Source organism: Enoplosus armatus, chromosome 4, assembly GCF_043641665.1.
Source record: "Enoplosus armatus isolate fEnoArm2 chromosome 4, fEnoArm2.hap1, whole genome shotgun sequence".
NCBI classification, from domain to species: domain Eukaryota; kingdom Metazoa; phylum Chordata; class Actinopteri; order Centrarchiformes; family Enoplosidae; genus Enoplosus; species Enoplosus armatus.
In genome coordinates, this window is record NC_092183.1 from 17,094,409 (window position 1) to 17,116,217 (window position 21,809).

The 21,809-nt window shown below is 43.5% G+C and overlaps 1 protein-coding gene across 1 annotated transcript in view; it reads right to left on the reverse strand.

Annotated features, from left to right (window-relative positions):
* kiaa0825 (KIAA0825 ortholog) overlaps positions 1-21,809 on the reverse strand; it is a 105,901-nt gene that overhangs the window by 54,992 nt on the left and 29,100 nt on the right. Inside the window, exons 12-22 of the mRNA XM_070904840.1 lie at positions 20,921-21,111; positions 19,738-19,944; positions 19,369-19,479; positions 17,466-17,605; positions 14,562-14,741; positions 12,109-12,339; positions 11,688-11,992; positions 11,421-11,527; positions 8,856-9,000; positions 6,771-6,926; positions 5,216-5,310 (exon numbers count right to left, since the gene is read on the reverse strand). Coding sequence (XP_070760941.1) covers positions 5,216-5,310; positions 6,771-6,926; positions 8,856-9,000; positions 11,421-11,527; positions 11,688-11,992; positions 12,109-12,339; positions 14,562-14,741; positions 17,466-17,605; positions 19,369-19,479; positions 19,738-19,944; positions 20,921-21,111 — 1,868 coding nt within the window. The remainder of the gene's footprint in view (positions 1-5,215; positions 5,311-6,770; positions 6,927-8,855; positions 9,001-11,420; positions 11,528-11,687; positions 11,993-12,108; positions 12,340-14,561; positions 14,742-17,465; positions 17,606-19,368; positions 19,480-19,737; positions 19,945-20,920; positions 21,112-21,809) is intronic.

The window sequence follows — 21,809 nt, forward strand, 5'->3', positions numbered from 1 at the left end:
GAGGGGGAGAGGAAAAGTGCGGCCTGCCTGCCTGCCTGGCTGACAGTTGACTCTGTTGGATGTGACTTTCACAGTCTGCTGGCGGTTTGTGTGGAAGCCATCACATCTGTGACTGGCCGTTTGATTAATGAGCCTCTCAGCTTGTCTATGCAGTTTGAGGAGGGGCCACGGCCTTATCCCAGGCATCACTGATTTATTCGCCTTTGGAGCAAACCTCCAAATATCACACACACTGAAATATGAGAGTGAGCACTCACACACATGCAGGCAGACACATGTACGCCCTCCATGATATGCATACAGTATACAAGTTGGTGCAGTGCAGATGCGTACGCACACAGGCAGACTCATGCGCACAAGCTCGTCCCTTTCCTCCGCCACCTGCTTACGGCTAATGAAAACCTCAATGTGTCAGTGCTGTCCAGGGGTAGCGAAGACAAAACACACCATGTATAACCAAGCAGACAAAAGATGTATTCTGTCTCCACCAACACAAACTCCCATCCCAAGCTGTCAGTCAGCGGAGGGGACACACACAAGGGGAACGACGAGAGAAGAAAGAAGCCCTTCCTCAATGACACATCACACTCTCCTGATTTTCAAAAGTGACAAGTCTTTTGAATTTCTGGCCTCGCAAGACGGAGAGCCTGATGATGGCTTGAGAGCGTTTCTTCTTGTTTCTTTGGCAGTGGCAGCCATGAAATGTCACTCCGGCTAACCTTGAAGCTCTTTTCTCCTGTGTTGTTTAATGCTTCCAAGACTAGGGCAACCAACTGCTCAAAATGGTACGGTAACATCACCCTTTAAGTCAGATAAATGATTCCACAAATACTTCCAGGTACATAAATGTGCATTAGCGTGTGCATACCCCCACACAGGCATGCACACACACACAAAGCCCCACCAACCACAAGCACACACTCCCTCATTCCCTGAAGCGTAAAGTAAGACCATTAATCCAGACACACTGAGATCCAGCTTCTCCCCAGGTTGATCAGCGTCCGTGGAGGAAGACGAACATTCTGACATATTTGTTTTTATTTTATTCCCTGAGAAAAAGGCCCACCATATGGCAGCGCACAGGAACAGATGGCGATTGCCCACTTCCTGAAAGCACAAGCGTCTATCGCCGCAATTTAAGGAGCCGCTCAAGCAAGAGAATGCCACAGACTGGCATTTTTCCACAAACTGCTATTGTTATGGACCTGAGGGGTAACAGCAACAATGAGACAATGCAGAGGAAATACTTTAGTGTTCAGTAGTTACAGTGTAGCTCACCATATTAAGCTACCAAATCTATGGGTCAATGCTGCTAGTACTCTCTTACTGTCAATGAGTGAAATAAAATCGTGAGGATGAGTGCTTACTCCGAATATTTGCTGTGAAAATAGCACAAGCGACAGCACATCTAACTTTGAATTTACTGTCGGCCAATTTATGAAGTCTTCGTGTTGTCCCATGCTGGTTTTGGGAAACGGTACCTGGAGCAGCGGAGCGGTGTTGTAGATGTAAGCATGAATGTCCTTGGACAATATTAGGTCCTTATGATGAAGTGGAGGAGTCACCCTGTGACACATGAGGCTTCATCTCTCATACTTGGCTCCCCCTTATCAACCAGGTCAGAGGACCTTCTCTGACATGCAGACACAAGGAAAGTGTCTCAAAAAGTCACCTTGGCAGATGACAGTTAAAATGTGACTTTAGTCTGTGGCAATACTCTTACTTTTTCAGAGATTCCTGTTATTTTTCTTGGATGGAAAAGAAAAATTACAAAAAAGGCTACAGTTCATTAAGGCCTTGTAACACAATCAGAGTCAAAATAAGAAAGAGAAGGGTAAGAATGGCTACCATTAATTCCAACCTACACCGGAGTTGTGTCGCTTTTGACTGTTTCGTACAAAAGTATGCTTTGAGAGTTACAAGTGTTCACTAAAGAAAAAGGGTATTTCAAACAGGGACCAAGGACAGGGCAGATTTGTTATCCATTCATAGATCACTAGTTGAAGAGAAACTATTCAGTATCAGTTGAATCACTTAATACTTTGACTCCATGCCTCGACAACAAAGGGCAGCTCATAACTTGAAGTCAAAGAGTGTGGCAATGTGGACACATTTCAATCCATAGATCATGACAATTAACACAAACCCTTGGTGCCCAATTTGTTCAAGGTGAAACGTCAAGCACGTTTTTAACCTAAAGTGTCACTGATTTTGTCATTTCAGAAAAAAACCTTGCTTTAAACCTGCTAGAAATTCTTAATAAGGAACTGAGTGAATACACATCAGTATGGTTGATATAAATCTGAAATGTAGTGTTGTGCTATAGAGATCTGCCCATGAACCTTTATTATTGAATATGGTGTATGGTATGGTGTGGTATTTCTGCAGTATACCCCTTTCATTCAACTGTACATTAGTATGTATTATAGCATATAACTCACATGATTTACGTTTAGAAAGACGGTGTTAAGAAAGTGTTAAGACGGGGTTGTGAAAACAAATGAGTAAGAGGCAAAAGCAAAAATGTTAATTAAAAGTATTTCTAGTAACTTTGTAAGGAATAAAAGACTGTGTAGATACAATTACAGATTCTAGGGAGCCTCAGTCTGGCTTTTAGCCATCAGCAAACAGCTAACCAATTGTTCTCCCATTCAGTCAGTCCATCATCTATCCATCAATCCATTTTCGAGACCTGTCATTTATCAAAAAAGGCCTTCAGTCTGTCATTAATCTACCTAAACTATCTAAACTATTCCACTAATCACTGCTTCCTACATCCATTGCACCAACCAGGCAGTACCTAACCAAGCCAATCCACCAGTTAGTCAGCAATTTAGTCAGTAAACAAGCAGGCTAAAAAGTTAGCCCACCTGCAAGTCATCCATCTATCCATTCAAACCTCCAGCCTGCCAGGTCAGCCAGTCAGTCAGTCAACCCTGGGGGTCCTAGGGTAGTATTAATCAGTCTGGTTTCTGCTGAAAAGCTCAATCTGCAGATGATGGATGAGCCATCGTGCTGAGGGAAGTGAAGTGACAGGTGACAAAGAAGGACACACACACACCTGTATAAATCCACTCTCCCTCCTGTCTGCCCCCAATGCTACACCGTCAAGGTAGCAGGGTGAAAGTCTATGTGTGTGTGCAGGCGCAAGTGTCTCAGCATGTGTCCTGCTCTGCTAATGAAGTCATCTGAACAGTGATTTAACAGCCCTGGTGTAAAAGCCTATCGCCCTTAACTCATAGCCTTGCTCCATTAGAATGTGATATAAACCCTGGGCACAATAACTGTCCTGCCACTGTAACAATATATAGGAGGCCAATGGGCCACACTGCTAACTCACACAGTCCAGGGAGTGAAAAAAATATTGGCTCTGTACAGGGAAGGGAAGTCATTCAAGGAGACTAAAACTTAGAAAATGAAACTGAACATCACAAGGTCAAAGTGATAGGTGTTTTTGTACAGTACGAGACCACGTCATTACTATTAATATAGTCAAGAGTGTGAGATTATATCCTGTGGTTTGTCCAGCAACTGGATGTAGTAAAAGAGTAATTGTTGTGAAGCCTCAGTGAAAACAGCCGAGGGCACTTCAGTCTGCAGTTATGCAGAAAGCATTATCCTTATCTGCACTAACAAATGGATCAGTGGATCCGACATCAGTGCGCTTATCCCGTGAATGGTCTTCTATAGCTTGAGAGATATTTTTGAGTCGGAGATGGATCTGAGGAAAACTTTGACAGCTTACATGTCGCCAGCCGTGAAACTGACTTCCTGCTCTGTGCGAGCGTCTCAGGCAGAACCAAAGCCATTCTCCAAATCCACCATGAAATCTGCTCCTCTGGCCCAACAAAGAGAGGCTAATGAGGCAAATGGCAGAATCTCAGACACTTTGATACTGTGAGATTAGGGTGAATTATATAACCTTTACCCCCTCCTACTCCCATCCTTCCTCATACTTTTTGGTGCCTTGTCAGTATTGACTGCTCTCTCTCTCTCCATGTCACTCACGATCTAAAACAGCAAGTCCAATCTCTCTCTCTCTCTCTCTCTCTCTCTCTCTCTCTCTCTCTTCCTATCTGACTTCATATCCACTTCATTCAGCTTCTATTCATGAATGCCCCAACACTAATTTGGCTCAGTCAAGCAATGACAGTATCTGTTTTAACATGCAACAAAGCAGCATATAAGGGGAGGAAGAATGGAGTGTGTGTGTGTGTGTGTACGTGTATGTGGGAAGAGGGGGTAGAGGCATGAAGGCGACAAAGCTCGTCACATCACGGCACAGAGCTGCGTACTTCACCCTTATTAGACCTGTGTCCTTGGCAGATGCAGAGCTTGCCCTTTGTTAGAGAGGTGTGTGTGTGTGTGTTACAATGGCGGTGATTTAGAATGGATTGGGTGTAGGCGTGGAGACAAGGTGCAGTAGCCCCATGGCTCCCTGATAGCTGGCAGCGTGACAGCTGTGAATGGAGAACAGGGAACAGCCTGAAGTATTGCCATCTAATATGTGTCACATACCTGCATAAATATTTATGCCCGTTGCAGAGCAGAACGGGGGGGGGGGGGGGCAGGAGTGGTGGACTTGAGTGAAAAACTCTTCAATCAGGTGACACCAAGATCTGAGCGAGCCACACACTTTATCCATCTCTAATTACCTTTCTGGTTGTTTCAAGGCCTTAAAAGTACCCAAAGAGCAGACATACAACAATTACCAAAATCTGCAGGCACACATGCTTGTGCATTAACAAAGACAGGATTCCATGATTCAACACTCTCGGCATATTATAGCACTCCAGTATCCTTTTCCAAAGAGTTCTTTCCACAGCTCAGCCTCCATTGTGGAAGCCACAGAAGCCCATAGCCTTCAAACAAAGTGTAAGTTTGAACCTCTAATGAAGAGCAGTTAGACTATATGATCCCCAATGACTGAAGCTTGTGCCAAAGTTAAGTCAAAAGAGAATTCGGAGGTGGAGGGAAACTTGCCTCAGGAGTCCCAAGTGAACGCCTCATTTTGTAAAGGTAAAGACACAACTGATGCAGCACATGCTTCTGTGGAGCGGGGCTTTTATTTCATGTTCTCAAAAACAAAAACACCTGTAAGGATCATAATACAAACATGAAAACACAAAAAAACACTCACACTTGCGTCTGCATGTGCGTACACACCGCTGTCAATGAACACGTGTATATATAACAAGTGAAACAACTGTTTTACCTGTTGGCCAGCAGAGTTTTGAAGGTGACCTGACTCATGCCCTGATAGGCTGGCAGCAGCCTCGGCCAGTCCCATGCCCAGTCGACCACGGCACTCTGTTGATGTATGAGGATAGCGTATTGTTAGTTATTAATCAGGGTTAATACCATCAGTGCATTACCGCTCCAGCTGGGACCCACTAACAAAGGAGGAGGGGGGTCCCCAGCACAGGCTACCGACACCAGGCGATCAATCATGTCCGCACAAGAAGGTTTTTATTCCAATAAGACAGCAATTAATTTATAAATCCATTTGGGGGGATGTAGCCATCACTTATAGAAAGATAAATCAATTTTGGGAGGGAGTCGTTACTCTTCTGACTGCACTGCTTTTTTTCTTACCATCTTCAATGGCACCCCGCCAACCCCCCCCGTTCTCTCTCTTCATCTCTTGCTCTCTCTCTTTCTTAACCGAACACACACACACACAAACACAAACACACTTGGCACTAGCACCATATTGGGAAAGCAAATAAAAATCAGATTGCTTTGATTGCCAAAATGTCACTCTTAACTCCAGGCTGAGTTTTATTGACAAAAGGAGGAGAACTCCACTCTTTCCCTCCATCCATCCACCCCCCGCCCCCCCCTGCTCCTTCCTCATAGGTGATTGATGGATGTAAGTTTTTTTTCCCCCTCCTCCCTCCATTTTATTTGACAAACAACACAGGCACCTGAAGCGGAGAAGGCATTTTAATCATTCTCTTAATAGGGTGTTTCTATGCAAAGCTATGCAGCCTCCTGTGATAAGCTGAAAACAGGCCAAGTCTTAGGATTAAAACGTGTCTGTTCTTGAAAAACAATAGCGGGAACACAGCTACATTACAAGGGATCACAAATGTATAAATACATCTGATCCATTTTAAAAAGTAAAAAGACACACACGAGCCTGTCTTGAGGAAATACTAGCCTTTGTTGATTGTTTTGTGTGATATCAGCAGTATTTCCCTTGATAGTAGGAGGGAAATGAGAGGGAAAGCTGACAACTCTCACATTGAACCAAAACTACCTGTAGCTAGACTTATCCCCTTTATGGGGAAAAAAATCTAACAATTAACTGAACATCATGGTGGCACTCCTGGGGATACGTTTGGGGTAAGAGGGTATACTGTTCAAAGCCCCAAAGAAGTGCACTTTAAGACTGCACTCTCCTTTAACATTACTCATTTTTTCATGAAAAAGAAAATTTCTCTCATCTTTTCACCTTTTCTTCCTGCCAGCCTAACTCCTGCTTGGAAAAGGCAGTGACTTATGGAGAATAGGAAAGCCGAGCCCCAGAAAGACCTGACAACTTCAGAGATTGCCACAGTATCCAGTTCACTAGAGACTCAGACAGCTCGTAACCTTCAACATTAAGCTTCTGGCCTTGGGAGAATGTTAAAACAACGCCATCCTGCACATCACAAGTACACCCACACAGTACAAAGTCTAAAGTCGTGAAGAAGCTCCAACAATAACTAGAATATCAAAGACATTTCATAGAGCTAAAATAAATAATAAATAAATGCTTGACAAACCTGATCCAGCTTCTTCTTGCCAATGTGGTCAAATTGGTGGAGGGGGTTAAAGGCGGTAGTGTCCATATGACTCTCAGAGCCAAGGTCAAAGTTCACCAAGCGAGGAGGATTATTGGGCGAGTTTGTGCTTCCGCTTAGTTTAAACATCAATAATTCCTGTATTCAAGAAGATAAGGGAGAGAGAGGGTAGAAACACAAGAGAGACAGAAAGGAGAAAGGTTGAAAAAGACATATTATGACTGACAGGCTGACATAAAATATTCTGTAAAAAAAAGGCTGGCAAACTAAGACCAACAGAGAGAGGTCAAAAAGTTATTTACAAGTAAACTAAACTTCTACAAACTGAAAGAGCAACAGATCATACATTTAGCATACAGAATACTGACATTTTGGGCTATTGCAATATTCATTTTTCACTTGTCATAGTGATAATAAACTTCTGAAAGTTTGTTTCACACTGACGTCCAGTTTGACTGAGCCAACAAACGCATATATAAACATAAACTAATCAAGTTCAGACAGGTTTTATACTGCACTCTTTTCAGACAAGCCTAGTAATGGGTAGAACGGTCCCCATCCACCTACTCCCTAATTGATCAGCCTCACAAAAGTATAATTAATCAGAGCTGTTCGGGAACAGAGTAATGAAAACACAGAATAAATATAGATAATATGTGTAAATGTAGAGAAAGAGAAACAGAGTGGTTTTCAGGACACCAGTACACTTTCTAGTTTTGTTTCTGTAACCTTTGCTGTGTTGCTTGGAACAGGTATCTTGCAAGATGTACAGTAATGAGTGTGTGTATGTCTCCGTAAGTGTGTGTGTGTGTGTACATCCTGGACATGGGGGCATCCTGGTGTGAATTCACTATATTCCCATCCGTCAGCTTGACATGGCCTCCGAACCTCCTATCCCTCCACCTCCCCACCAGCCCAGTCTGTCCCTGACCTGTGCGTTCTTGCCTTGACCTTGGCTGGGTAGAGATACTCGAGCTGCCGGGGGAGTAACTCAGAGCCTGCTTGGGAATCCCGTTCACATTCTAGTAAAACGCTACGCAGAGTTATAGCTGTTCATGGACTCCATCAACAGCAGCATAATGTTTACGGTGCTTATGTTTGTGTTGTTCCACACTGTGTCCTAATAGAGAGTCTTTAGAGTCTTTAGAGTCTCCAAGCTCTTTAGACATCTCTTATTACCGCACATATACCTACATTATATATACTGTGCTGTGATGATCACTGAAGGTCCTCCTCTCTGTGTTAGTGTCATTGACCGTTTGAGGATTTTTCACGCATAAAAAATGTAAAACATTTAATTTTAATAAAAGACAGGGTTGGGAGGACTGACAAAGATACAGAATATTGCCAGCCTCATCCTATAATTAATAATCTCTCCAACTGAAAGAGCCAGTGTAGTCAGAATACAGGCACATGTGATACAGTGTATAGGGCAGCATTGGTGTTGTTGGTGTCTTTGTGATATACAGCAGTAGGAGGCTTTTTTGTGGGATATAAATGTTGTGTACTGTAGGTGGAGGATGCTTCAGTTTGATTTCCACTTGAGAAATGCCAACAGGCCTACCCAAAGAGGTGTTGTGGAACCAGTTAAAACAGTTGCTGTACATAAGATGTCTTATGTACTTTTTACTTATTCTTACTTAAAAATATCACTAAACTCTCTCTATATATACCATACATATATTACTCCACTGAACTTGGGCATTTTCTGAGAACTGCTACTTTTCATTTTGTTAAACTTTTTTTCTGAAGTGAATTTAGCTAAAATAACTTCCTTCAGTTAAAAAAAAAAAGAATCACTGCTCTTTCCCGCTCAGATCTCCTCGAAAGAGTTCTGTACTGAATGTGGTAACTCCATGTGGCTCCCTCTCCTCTACATGTGGTGAGCGTATAACACAGGAAATCACTGCGGGTTTGCACCCTTGAGGTCACCTGAACAACAGAAGATCAGAACAAGCAGACTGCACACAAGCAGCAGGCCTCTTCCCTCTGTCTCCCCCTCCTGAACAGCCTGCGGCCTCAGGCCAGCAGCCACCTAATTGCTGGGGAGAGGGAGTGCTTCCCTACCTCATTGCCTTGGATGATGTGATAGATCTGCCTCAGGTAGTCGCTGCCACCTGCTTTGTGGCAGACCTCCAGCAGCATCAGGCCTATTTTCTGCTCAGTCAGTTCAGCCACAGCAACTCCGCACTCCCTTCCTCGCTCAAATACACTGAGAGAGAAACAGAGATGGGGAAAAGGAGGAGATGGGAGAGAAAACACAAAGACAGAAAAAAGGGGAAAAGATAAAGGAGAAGAAATAGGAAGAGGGAGGGCGTCAGCTTGTATCTCTATACCACCTCTGGCTGAGGAAGTATTTTCTAGTGTAGAGAAGAATTTGGAATACAATTTGGAATTTGCTATACACAAGAAAATTAACTGAAACACGAATCCTGAGTTTAGAATTAATTTTTTTTTTTTTTAGTTTTTAGAGAAATCATTCACTCCAGAGGGCAAATGACCTTAAAATGCAATTATTGGCAAGGAAATAAATATTTCTTTCCTTCACTAAACGGAAAACCACACAGTCCAGTCAAGGCTAATGTTGGTGAACAAGGCTGAGAAATGCGGACAAATTATTATGGTTTACATAACAAAATCCTTTTCACTGTTTTCATTACCATTCATGAGATACATAGGGGGATTTTGATCGAAGGATGCTGGAGCACTAAAAATGATTGGTGTGTGTGTTCTTAAGCATGTATGTGTGTGTGTAATTGTGTGTCAAGGTCCTCATGCATGTACAGTCCCCAACCCTCGCAGACGCCCGCATCATTTCCCTGCCCTTCCTGTATGGATGGGTATCACACTACCGTCCATCAAACCTTCTCCTTCACATACACTTCCTGTCATTGTTCTCTCTCTCTCTCTCTTCCCCTTTGTAATTATATGGTGGCAGAAACGGTGTCGCCTGTCAGACAGCCATTGGCTGCTTGACATTGAGAGCGGCAAAGGAAGAGGAGTCCCCTCTCGTCCATGTACGTCCCCTCATTCTTTTGCCTGGCGGCCCGGCTGTGGTGTTGTCGGTGGTGGTGGCTGTGCACCCGTGTCAGCACCTGCGCTGTATCCTTTCCTGTCCATCACTGTGCAGGTGAAGCAGATGATTGGATTCAGTCAGCAGGGTGATTAATGAGGGCCCCTCCGGATTTGGGACAGCCTATCAATCATGTCATTAGGGCCAATGTGCCCTGAAAGAGGCAGACCTCCGCCAAGGAATAACTGCATTCATCTTCATCTGTGTATGCATCCCGTCAGCCCAGCCAGGGTCACTATGATGGAGAACAATAATCTTCTCCTCTACAAATTACTTTGCAAAGACAAGGTGGGTGGTGTGGGGAGGGGGTTACAGTTGGGAAAGGAAGGAGGGAAAGTGGGATGAGGGAACCGAGGTGGGAGAGCTCGCAAGGGGCAAGTGTTCTTTGTTGAGGGTTTACTCTGTGTGTGTGTGTGTGTGTGTGTGTGTGTGTGCATGTGTGAGATGCCAGTGAGTGGAGTGCCAGTTGTTGTTGGAGTTATTACATCCACCTCTCTCTCTCTCGCTCTCTCTCTCTCTCGCTCTCTCTCTCTCTCGCTCTCCCTCTGACACTGTATTCTGATTGTTTACAAGCCAGGTGTCACTTCCCTGTGAAGGTTAGTTTAATGAATAGTAATGATCCCACTGAATGCCTCCGACAGGTGATACATAATCACTCTTCTTTCACTTTTCCACTCAACCACCTCCCCACCCCTCCACCGTCCTGTCTCTTCTCTTTTTTTCCTGTCTTGTCTCTCTCTCTTCCTGTCACTGAAACAGACAGCATTTCCTAGAACTGGCCATAATCTACTCAGTGTTTTTATTTATTTCATTATTCTTTCTTTCTTTTTTAATTATACATGTTGTGTTACAGCACTGAATCACCTGTTTTATGAGGATGGATGCATCCAGAGTTTGTTATGATGAAGTGAGCAACCAGAGGCACAATTTCTGGGAACAAGCTACAAAACGCCGACCCAAAGGTCACGGATCAGCCCAAAGTGAAAGCTGTTTTCCCATCACTCCAGCCTACAGTCCACTCAGTGAGACGGCATGTCCATCATTCACCACAACAAACACATCTGAGATTCATTGATCTTGAAGCTTTTCAGTGAAAAATGATCTCAATGATACGATACATCAGAATTTGAATGCTCAATTAAAAAAAGCTTATGTAAGCTGCATTCCTTTTCATTGTTTTATTCAACATCTATATTGAATGTCAAGCAGCTGAATACACCATCAGTCAGTTTGATCAGTTTGAACCTCCTCCTTCATCAGACAATCAGCCTTCAACCTCCATCTTACTATTGATAAATCACTAAAATTATGTATTGGGAAATATATTTTATAAAAAGCTGTTTTTACGATCAAAATTATCTGAATAAATGAAGTCTCTTTTTTTGTTGAAGGTGTACATGAATAATCAATACCAACTGAGACTAATGATGGGTAATACATATATAGCACTATCCTGAATGCATGAAAACATTAATATAAACTACAACATAATATAATATCAACCATCAATACCATTCTGACCTTGACCTATCGCTAAATCCCTGCGGTTGACCTCTCACCTGTCTGAGCAGAGCTTGCGGGCCTTCTGCAGCTGCATGTTTGTCCACTTGGGTCTTTTTTCCTCCAGAGTCTGCAGAACTTTGTGCACAGTGGGTTTGGGAACACCCTGTCAGACAAACAGCAGACCATTAAGGTAGATGAGTAAGTCAGATGGTTGATGATTGATTTGATGCCCGGTATAATGCCCTACCTTATTCTAAATTGTAAACATTGTATTATTTATATTATTGTTATTATTATTTTATTACATTAACCTTAGCCCTTACCTTCTGTTGAATGCCCATGGTGGCCTGGAGGCACTCAGCCAGCAGGGACAGGGCGTCTTTTGCCCCACGGTCCAGGGCCAGACCACTGATCTGTTCTAGTGTGTGTGGGTCCTCCAGGCCCTGGATCAGACAGCCGAGCAGGGCCCAGAGTAACAGGCCTACCAAGCGCAGCTGCCGGGCATGCTGGGAGAGGTGCTTCTCTGCCACTTGAAAAAGGAAGCGGATGGAGAGAGGCACGGATGCCACGGCCAAGGGCAGGTTGGTGAAAATGAAGGACAAGGCTTGAATAGTTAAGGATATGACAGCTGGAAAGGAAGAAAGAAAGAAAGAAAGAAAGAAAGAAAGAAAGAAAGAAATGTTAGTTTTAGGGAAAAATTAGCCATTTTTTATAGCTCTCTTGTGTTGAAAATGTGACACCCACTCTTAGTGGCAGTCTCCTTTCCTCGTGCTTCCAGTGGTGTGTAGTTCCACTCCTTGGGTATTGAAGCCAGGACAGTGTCTGGTACATTCCGCTTGATCAAGGCTCCACTGGTCTCCTCTGCGGCCTGCCAACCCGTCACCATGGAAACCAGGTGTGCCAGGAGGCTACTGGTAGACTTGGTGACTATCGCTCGGACACAGCTGACCACGACAGGTACTGTCCGCGTTGTGTCTGACAAAAGTGGTAAACGAATGCAGCAGGTAAAGAAGCTGAAAGAATATGAAATTGAAGACTTGAGAGTTAATGTTAGGCTGTGACCAATGTGGTGTTGTAAGAACGACTGTGCCGGCGAAGGACAAGAAACCCAGATAACAAGCTACAAAATGCCAGTACTAAATTGACTCCTCCAGAGTTACACCTTTGTCACCTTTGCTGTGCCAATTGAACAAATAACTAAATGAATTCAGTGTGATGCAGTTTTTTATGTTATTTTTGAGACCACAGAGTGACTAATTAATTTAAAGAATGAATAGAAATCAACTGGTGAAGGAAATGATGTCCATTTGAATTTAATAAGCAGACATATTGCCTGCTGTTCTGCTACTATTCTAGGTCTTCAATCATATAAGGTTTGAACGTGTCAAAGACCCACAGACACACCATACTATTGACATAAGAATGAAGGGTAGATGAAATGTTATGATTGCTACCAAATGAGAGTGGATTACATTTCATATTATTGTGTTGTAATGCTTTTCAAACAAGCAATAGTCCACCTTGTCATTACAGCACACTCAGCCTGTGTCAGAAATGACTCCACTTTTCAAACAATGGGAAAATACAGAGACATGAATAGCTTGCGCATCAACAGAGTGCTGTGGTGTTCTGATGAAATATCTACACTAAAAGCAAGTAATGTCAAATTAAATTCAGATGTTCTCAATCAAACCCAGGTGGCCTGACAGTAGAAATCTTACTACCTTCTCCAGGTGCACTATGTCTTTCGTAGCTCTGCCCTTTCATATCCCTCTCATATTGATAGCAGAGCAGCTACAGCATGAAGTTGTATGGCACCCATAAACTTCCTACAGCGTCGGCTGTAAAACCAAAGGCTACAACAGAGAGATATAGTACTGTGACGGCACTGAAGGTGCACTGAAGTCTCCAGGGACGCCTAACAAATGTGTGACCTCAGACCCATAGAAAAAGAGGAGAGCGGAACAGAAAATGATATAGCTTTTCGAAGGAGAAGCGCTCTGTGGCAGGTGAGACCTAGACCTATTTTTCAAAGTCACTCGGCTCTCAGATTTAATACCGCCCGCTACCGTATTGACTGTTGTATTGATTCGAAACAACCTGCTACTGTGTGATGAAACATCACTGTAAGTAGAGAAATAGTGAAACTCTCAATGTAATCTATGAAAGTTAACTCAGTGAACAGTTTAAATAGAAATGAGGGCACTGGGGGTATCCTGTAACCAAAATTATAATACAAAGATTTGGCACAGTCCAATAATTAAACTAATTACCCTGTGAGGATAAATGATGATTGGATGACATTGAGAATTTCTCTCTGGCTCACTGTATCTCTTTTTCTTTCCTTCCCTTCCCTCTGCCGACCCCTCCCTTGTTCTGTCTCCATCCAAATACTCTTCCCCAATCACCCTAATTTATGCTACAATAATTACCACTCACCCAGGATATAAAAACCACCACCAAAAAGAGCTGCATACTCCACAGGAGTTCTGATTAAGCTCTGTATCAAAGCTTGTACCAGAGTGAGGCGGAAAGAGCTGGGGAGTAATTGCAGTCTCTGTAACAGCATATTAAAAGTCATGCTTTAGCTCACGTGCATGCAATGCCCACTCTGGCCCTCAAGAAAAAACAGAGATATTCTTTGGGGGCACATTTACTCTTGTATTTAGAGACATATGTAATGCATTTCGAGAAAAGTTGGTCGAATGTCTAAATCAGTTACTTACATTCATTTCCTGTTATCCAAGCATGAAACAGCCTCAATGTCTTGGGAGGTGATAGATTTAACAATCAGTTTTCCAATTTAACATGAAATGAGAAAGGCACTAACTTGGTATTTTATCATTACTTCATTTTGTAGTGAAGAATAGATGAATGGTACAGTATTCAGCATTATAAACCAAATGGCACTAAGCTATTGAGCAATGAAAACATGACATTTGCTCACCTGCAGTAAACACTTTTTTCCCAAGAAAAATAAATCTATTATTAATAGCATGTGTATAATTTCTATTAATATGAAAACAGCATTGTGTTTTAAAAAACACAATATTTGACACTCAACATAGGGTAGCACAGTACTGCGACATACAGCTTCTCGTAATGCACAGTATATCAACGTCCATATCAACATAATGCCAGTCTGTAGTGATGACCCCAGAACTAAAACATTATATAGCAGCTGGTTGCAGCTTTACCTGCCAGTGTGTAGAGGTGTTCCCATATGTGTGCCATTTCCAGGTATGGTTGTAGGAACTGAGTCAAGGCCTTGGGAACATCATTCAGGCCACTGAAAAGGTTGAACAATGCCACTATGAAGTCATCTCCTGCATTGCAGCTCTCTGTAGACATTTCTAAGCAGCTCTCCTGACAATAATCTGAAAAAAAAATCAAGTCAGTCTTAGTCAGTGAAACACAATACAAATAAATGTGTGGGTATTCAAAGTGTCTGTCAATGAATTTATGAAATCAGGATATTCAGGAGAACTTGACACACTAACAACGGGATACGCAGAGAGATGAAAAGGCTTACTCATATGCACACGTACATTCAGTTTGTGTAGGTGAGTGTAAAATATGACTGATTACGATACAGAAAATATCAACCTTATGGAGGTAGTAAAAGAAAACCCTGTCCTATGAAGCAGCGTCTTGATTTCTTCGCGCAAAAACACATTGGAAAATGTCAAGGCTGCCCAACCTGACACATGTTAACAGAAAGGGTGAACAAAAGGCATTGTGGAATAGAAGGGGAAGAAAACCCCACATCTGTGTTAGATGGAGAGAAAAAAACAGACCAGAAAAAATAGAAAAAGAAACAGATTTCAAAGCCCCCACAGCACATGGAGACAGGAAGTGAAAAGGAAGAGGTTTTGACAGGGTGTCCTTGTGGGGGTTGCTGTCTGAGCACAGGGCTGAGGATGGAGGTGTGTGCGTGTGTAACCCATATGGATGTCTATATATGTGTTTTGTGTGCTTACAAGTGTGTGTGTGTTCAGCTGACAGGGGTTTCTGAGGAAAGGCCCATTGCTTCAGAGGTGGCAGACACCCAGCGGTCTGTCAGTCTGCTATGTGGGAGATGACAGCTATTTGAATAGGAGAGTGTATGCAACGCAGCAGTCAATGAGGGGGCGCTGTGATGGAGGGCCGCACAGCTTACTTCTGACTAATGCTGGACTATTTTAAAATGACAGGCCTAAATTAGCTGCTGCATTACAGGGCCAATGATATCAGCAACCTTAATAACAGGCAGGTAGGAAGCACTGCCACTTATCAAGGTCCGGATGAGAACTGATTCCCTTTATCTCCCTGTCTCTATCTCTATCTAGGTCTCCCTCTACACCTCTCACTCTCGCCTTTTCTTTCACAATAACACATCTAATGCATACACTCAAAAGTGGTCAACCAACCTGACCTACAATCAGTCTATTAGGCGGTATTATGTGGGTTACGCCGGCATCTTGTTCTCTGCCTGTCTAGTAATTGGTCCTTAAGGGGAGAGTGTTCTGGATATCACTGCTGTGGCTGCAACGGTCCAAGGGAACAGGGGTGACTAACATTAATTTCCACTTAGGGTGCTGGAGAGCATGGCAGGTTAACTAGGTGCCTTTTAATAATGATCCCATTATGGAGCAGCAGATGACTTCAGAAAAACAGATGACAGTGCGCTGGCACATCTCTGTGGAGTTTCCACTACTGCTGCAGCACAATAATTTCAATGTGTTTGTGTTTCTATGTCGATTTCTCGGTTGCTTTTTCTATTTTCCCTCACTCTCTTTCCCTCCCTCTTTGTCTCTAAGCTTATCCAACCTTGATACATAGCCAATACATACACCTGTTTATCTTCCGGACAACCAGTCAACCAGTCACAAGGGCCCTCTCTGCAAACCTCTGTAATTGGAAGCAGACACGCTGATGATAATAAAAAGGCTGTGTGTTTGTGTGTGTGTGTGTGTGTGTGCGGTAGAAGCAGTGTATCTTCTGATTTCGGGTGAGTTGTGCAAAAGCGAAAATTGTTATTGTAAATGTGGAGGAGGTTTTATCCCTCTGCAAATAAACCCATTTCAAATCGTCAGACAATGGCTAGGTCATTCAGTGTGCTATCTAGCTCTCTAGCAAGTTAGTGTGCTTTGATATGGCAGATATAATCTATTGTAAAATGTGTCACTGAGCAACAATACAGTGGAAAAAGTGCTGCTGATGGAACAAAGTTATCATTTCTAGAAGAAACACAGTTCAAAAACTGTAATGTCCTACTGGTTCTACAGCAGTTGACTGTGTAACACACGAGATGGAAGTGAATTTGATTGAACAGAGACCAATTGAAGTCGTTCGTCACTCACTGTGTTATTATCTATGAGTAAGAAACACCCCAGTATATACATGTATGGGGAAGTGCAGTGGCTTATGGGAGTGTAGGCATTCAGTCAAGCTGTTCCTTCTGTCTGTCTGCTTCCTGGTTAATTAGCCCGTCACCGTGATAACACGCGAGAGTCAGCGCTTCCAGCGTTGATTTACGGCAGCATGCGGGGAGAAGCATTGCAGAGCCTCTGAGCCAGACTCAGACCAAGCGAGAGAACGAGACAGTGAGAGTTGTTATTAATGAGGTCGCTATAATGTGAATTAATGTGCGAGTGCACAACAGTCTTTAAAGGTTAGACTGTTGCCGGTGCGGAGGGGAGAAGAAGGAAGGAAAAATCTTTAAAGGTCAGCATGTGTGCTCCGCCAGGGCCTGTTGAGTGTTTATTACTGCTCTCTATTGATTTAGTGATGATGGTGACCAAGGTGAAAATGATGATGATGGCAAAGATGCTGATGATGACTTCATAAAACGGACAGAGCTCATCTAAGGTCTGTAGAACTCGCTTAGGCTCTTAGAGCACCGTAATTAAGACACCGGTAAACATCTTCCCACACAGCCCCTGCAGGACCGACTCTGTGGGTCCAATATTGTGAAAAAGGAAATATTAAAGAATTAATAAAAGTTTAAAAGCTTCATTCTTCTCCTAAAAGACTGACAACTAGGCTTGCACACTTAAACACACTGTGGCCTTTAACCATTAACACATACCAATCCATGTACACTGAAAAAACAGACTTACGAGAGTTTTCCAGGAGTATTCTGGGCAGGTGACAGTCTCTGTACAGCAGCATTCGCAGTAGCAACCTGGGATTGCGTCCTGGGTCAGAGGTCAGCAGCCTCAGCTGACATGCAGAGGCCGCCTGGCCCATAAGGCCATCTCTGAGAGCAGAAAAATGGAAAACAAAGTTGACAGTTCTGCAGTGTCAGGTGAGTGTACAGATAGCAGTCCATTTAGCAAGAGACAAGCAAGGAGGGAAAAAGCTTGTGAAAGACAAAGGCTGAAATCACAGTTGTCTTGGATGACAATCTGGGAGGAAATAGTGTTTATGCTACGATGGTAACTTCCTTCAGTGTCACTCACTCCTGATACTAGCTTAGTCTGCAAATGCCTTCACTCTCGCTTACTTATAGTGTGCACCGGGAAGGAATTAGCTCTAATCTTGGCCAGCTAAATCCAAATTAACATTTGGGAGACAGCCAAATACATGAATATACAGCAATACCCCCCTCCTACATCTTTTGTATAACCAAGAGGCTGCAGCCAGCTGTGGGTAATGAGCCGTATCCTTGGTGTTGTGTGCGTGTAAGTGTGTGTGTGTGTGTGTGTGTGTGTGTGTGTGTGCACCCTTCAGAGCCTATGCTTGTGGTTATGTATGTGTGCAAGTGTGAGAGCACGCTGACATGTGTGCGCCTGCATGTTACTTTATACATCTTAATAAAATCTAATGGAAGGAATGGACAGAGTTTGTCTGAAGAGCGAGGAGGCGGGAGGGAGTGCAGGGGGTGTCTGCCCAGAAATTAACCGTTCTATCTGAGCCAGAAAGCTAGAGCAGGGTGCACCCTGCTGCTTGACTGAGGAAAACTATGCCTCAATCTGACAGTGCAATTTATGATGTCACTAGGACCGCAAATCCAGAAGAAATCCTCTTTTAACTGCTCTGATAAATCTACCCGGCTACAGCGCAGGGTCAGCTTACACAACCAAGACACACAGACACACACACACACACACACACATATGTGCAAAAGCAAGAAGAAAAATGCAGAGCATGAATGTGTGCAAATACAGAAACACACATAAGGCCAGAAAACATAACTTCAGATGCTTTCTTTATAGCCTGTAATGCTGGGTGATTTATTTATGTGCTTTGTGATTTTATTATTGTTTTATTTAATAACCATAACAATGGGTTTTATTTTAATGGGCTGGGGAGAGATCTGGCCACAGAGGCCGGGTCCTGGATGAGGACCTGTGGATCTGGCCCAGGGCCACTGGCAGGCCCCCTGGCGCCTTCGCATGCAGCCAGGAGGTGGGAGCAAAAAAATAAAGAGGTCATAAAAATAAACTAATTTCAGCTCTCCAATACTTAGGAGCAGGAGAGTGGGGGTTAGTTTGATTTGTGCTCCATCAGCACGCAATGACATCACCTCTGGCTGTGAGGGAGATGAGAGGGGAGGAGGGTGGAGTCAAGGGTGAGGGGGGAGAGTGATTGACTGCACCGTGGAGGTCACAACAGTAACTGGACACACATGTACACACATGTATGCATGCATGCACACACAGGTACACAAGCACATACACACCGCAGTGTGCTCTGTTGACGCCTCATGTGTAAAGCCCTCAGCAACCATCAACATAAACAAAATCAGTGTCAACGGCACCGGTAGTTTATTTCTTTTTATTTTTTTCTTTCTCAGCTTGCATCTGTGTTATATTACCAGAGCAACGGGTAAGTCTGGTTATATATCCGCACATACAGTAGAGGCTGTAACTCCACTCACACACACATATGGTTCTCTATACAGTGGGTGGAGGTGTGTGTGATGGCTAAGCATACCAGAGTGTGCATGTATTTGAGTTTGCATATGTGCACCTACTGTATGATGGGTGATGGATGGTATGATGGGCATATTTTACATACCGTATGGCCTGCTCTGTGAAGAGGTCAGGGCTGATAGCATTTAGCCAGTGGACAACAGGGCGGTCAGGCTGATGTGGCGTAGACTCCTTCTCAGGATAAATCATAAATATCCTGGAGGAAGATCATACATGGCAATTCTGAACAATACATCTTCAATTTTCAAGAATTGTTTGATGGTCATACTTCTTCAGGTAGTGATAACCAAAAAACAAATACATCATCCTACATATATTTTTATTTTACATTATCAGTGGCTATGGCCATGTAACTACCTCTGTGAATTAGTTTCATATGAACATCAGACAAATGTAGGTTTGCTTAGGTCATATTTTACTTTAACTTAAGGTTGAATAACAAAAACATACCAACCTATACAGCACAGATAGGGGTGCAGTGACAATCACGAGGACTGTCAGGAGTTGCTCACAGAGGCTGTGGATTTGGTATGGCCAGTCTGATCCGCCTGCTATTATGGCAATTGCTGAAGAAGGATTGGACCGCACCAAAGCCTCAGGACTTTCACAGATACTCCACATAAGATGCTCCACATACAGCAACACCGCTGTGATGTCACACCTTAGACACAGAGTAAGGAAACAGAAAAGGCGAATGTATATATGAAAACAGAAAAGATGAGATGTGAGGAAATATGTGAGAACACATGAAGCGAGAGAAAGAGAAAGGCACTATCAAGACCCTGGAAGCAAAGGCTAACATGCACCATTACATCATGACATAACAGCTTTATTACATGACCAGTAAGATAACAGAACCTCCTGGTGATTTTATAGTTGGAAAGTTAAGTGTACTGCACGCTTTGGATTTCACTATAAAAGTCATTGCTTTCACATTTAAACGCCTCTAAATCTGTTTCCTCAATTGGTCTGGACGAGCTGCTCATCATCTCTCATCTCCTCATCCTCGCTCATCCCATGGCCTAAATCGTTATTAGACACACACAGGGATGGACTGATACAGGAGAGGTGAGGTAGCACAAGAGCACCCATGAGAGTGCTATACACATAGGAGGCTCGGTGAAGCTTTGAAAAGCCATCTGTTTAGGCTAGCCTTACACTTTACAACTGTCCCTCCAGAATCACACGCATCTCCCAGCAACATAAACCAGGCTTTGTGTTGGCATCCTGTGGTGCTACACATGTGTAATGCACTTTATCTTTGTCACTCTTTCATCCTCTTACTGTGTGTCACGGTTTAGCCTGTTCATTGTCATCATTCCGCTATTAGGAGTAGAAAGACAAAAATAAAAAGAGGATGGAGAAGATGACCCCTAAGTTTGTGCAGAGAGTGTGCCTATGACGTGGTAACACTACATCCAGACCTCCACCATCATACCCATAGGAGCTAAGTGAAGCTAAGCCAACAGTGAGAGAGATTAAACTGTTTGGGGCTTTGTTTAGGAGTTCTGATGTAATTTAGGATACCATTAAGTCTATATTCATTATACAGTAAATACCAAAGTCTGTATATTGTACCACGAAATCAGATGGCCTTCCAAATGTAACTGAGGCCAGTATGTTACATGATGGAGTACCTGATTTGCAGGTGTCTCTTGTATGAAGGACGGGCCCTGGCATATCTTTGCACCAGCAGCTGCAAAGTCTCTGACAGCACCTGGCCGAGCACCTCCTTGGCCAACTCTGCCGGAAGGACCGTCCACAGGTCGCTACGGAGCCCACACAGGAAGTAGAACCACATCTGCACTGAGAAGGAACAGCGCTCACCCTGTGGAAGAAAGTGGTGATGAAGATATATTGCGATATGGACACTGACAGTGAAGCACACACAGAGAGGACCAAAAGGAGAAGGAGATAAAAATAGAGGGAGAGAAAGAGAGAGTGAGAGAGAAAACATGGAGGAGAAGAAAGAGAGAGAGACAGAGGCAGGTCTGTCAACACCAGGATGTCTCAGTGGTCACGCCACCTGCACTCTGCACCTGGGTTTCTTCCCCCACTGGGATTTTAGACTGCTTTAAAGTCCTGAACTGGAGAACACATCACAACAGGCACACACTTGCACGCACACACAGTGCTCACACGTACAGACAGAGAAAGAGAGAAGGGGAGAAATCGAGAACTTCTCTGAATAAAGTGAGCAAAAACAAGTGAGAGTGAGAAGAAAGAAAGGCAGACAGAGAGGGGGAGGACAGATGGAGAAAAAGTAATTATTATCCTGGCATCCCGCAGCTTTGTCGGAAAGGATATAGAGGAATTCATTCATTAAACTACCTCTTCTACCTCTACTTGCCCAAACTCCTCATGTTTAACCTCCAACAATAAACTGCTCCAGTGGATGGTATGTGTGTGTGTATGTCTGTGTGGCGGAGATACTGACACATCCAAAACTCCCCAACTTCCTCCTGTCTTCAACTCATCATGCCCCTCAGTCCCTTCTCATTTTCCACCCACTTCACCTCATCTATC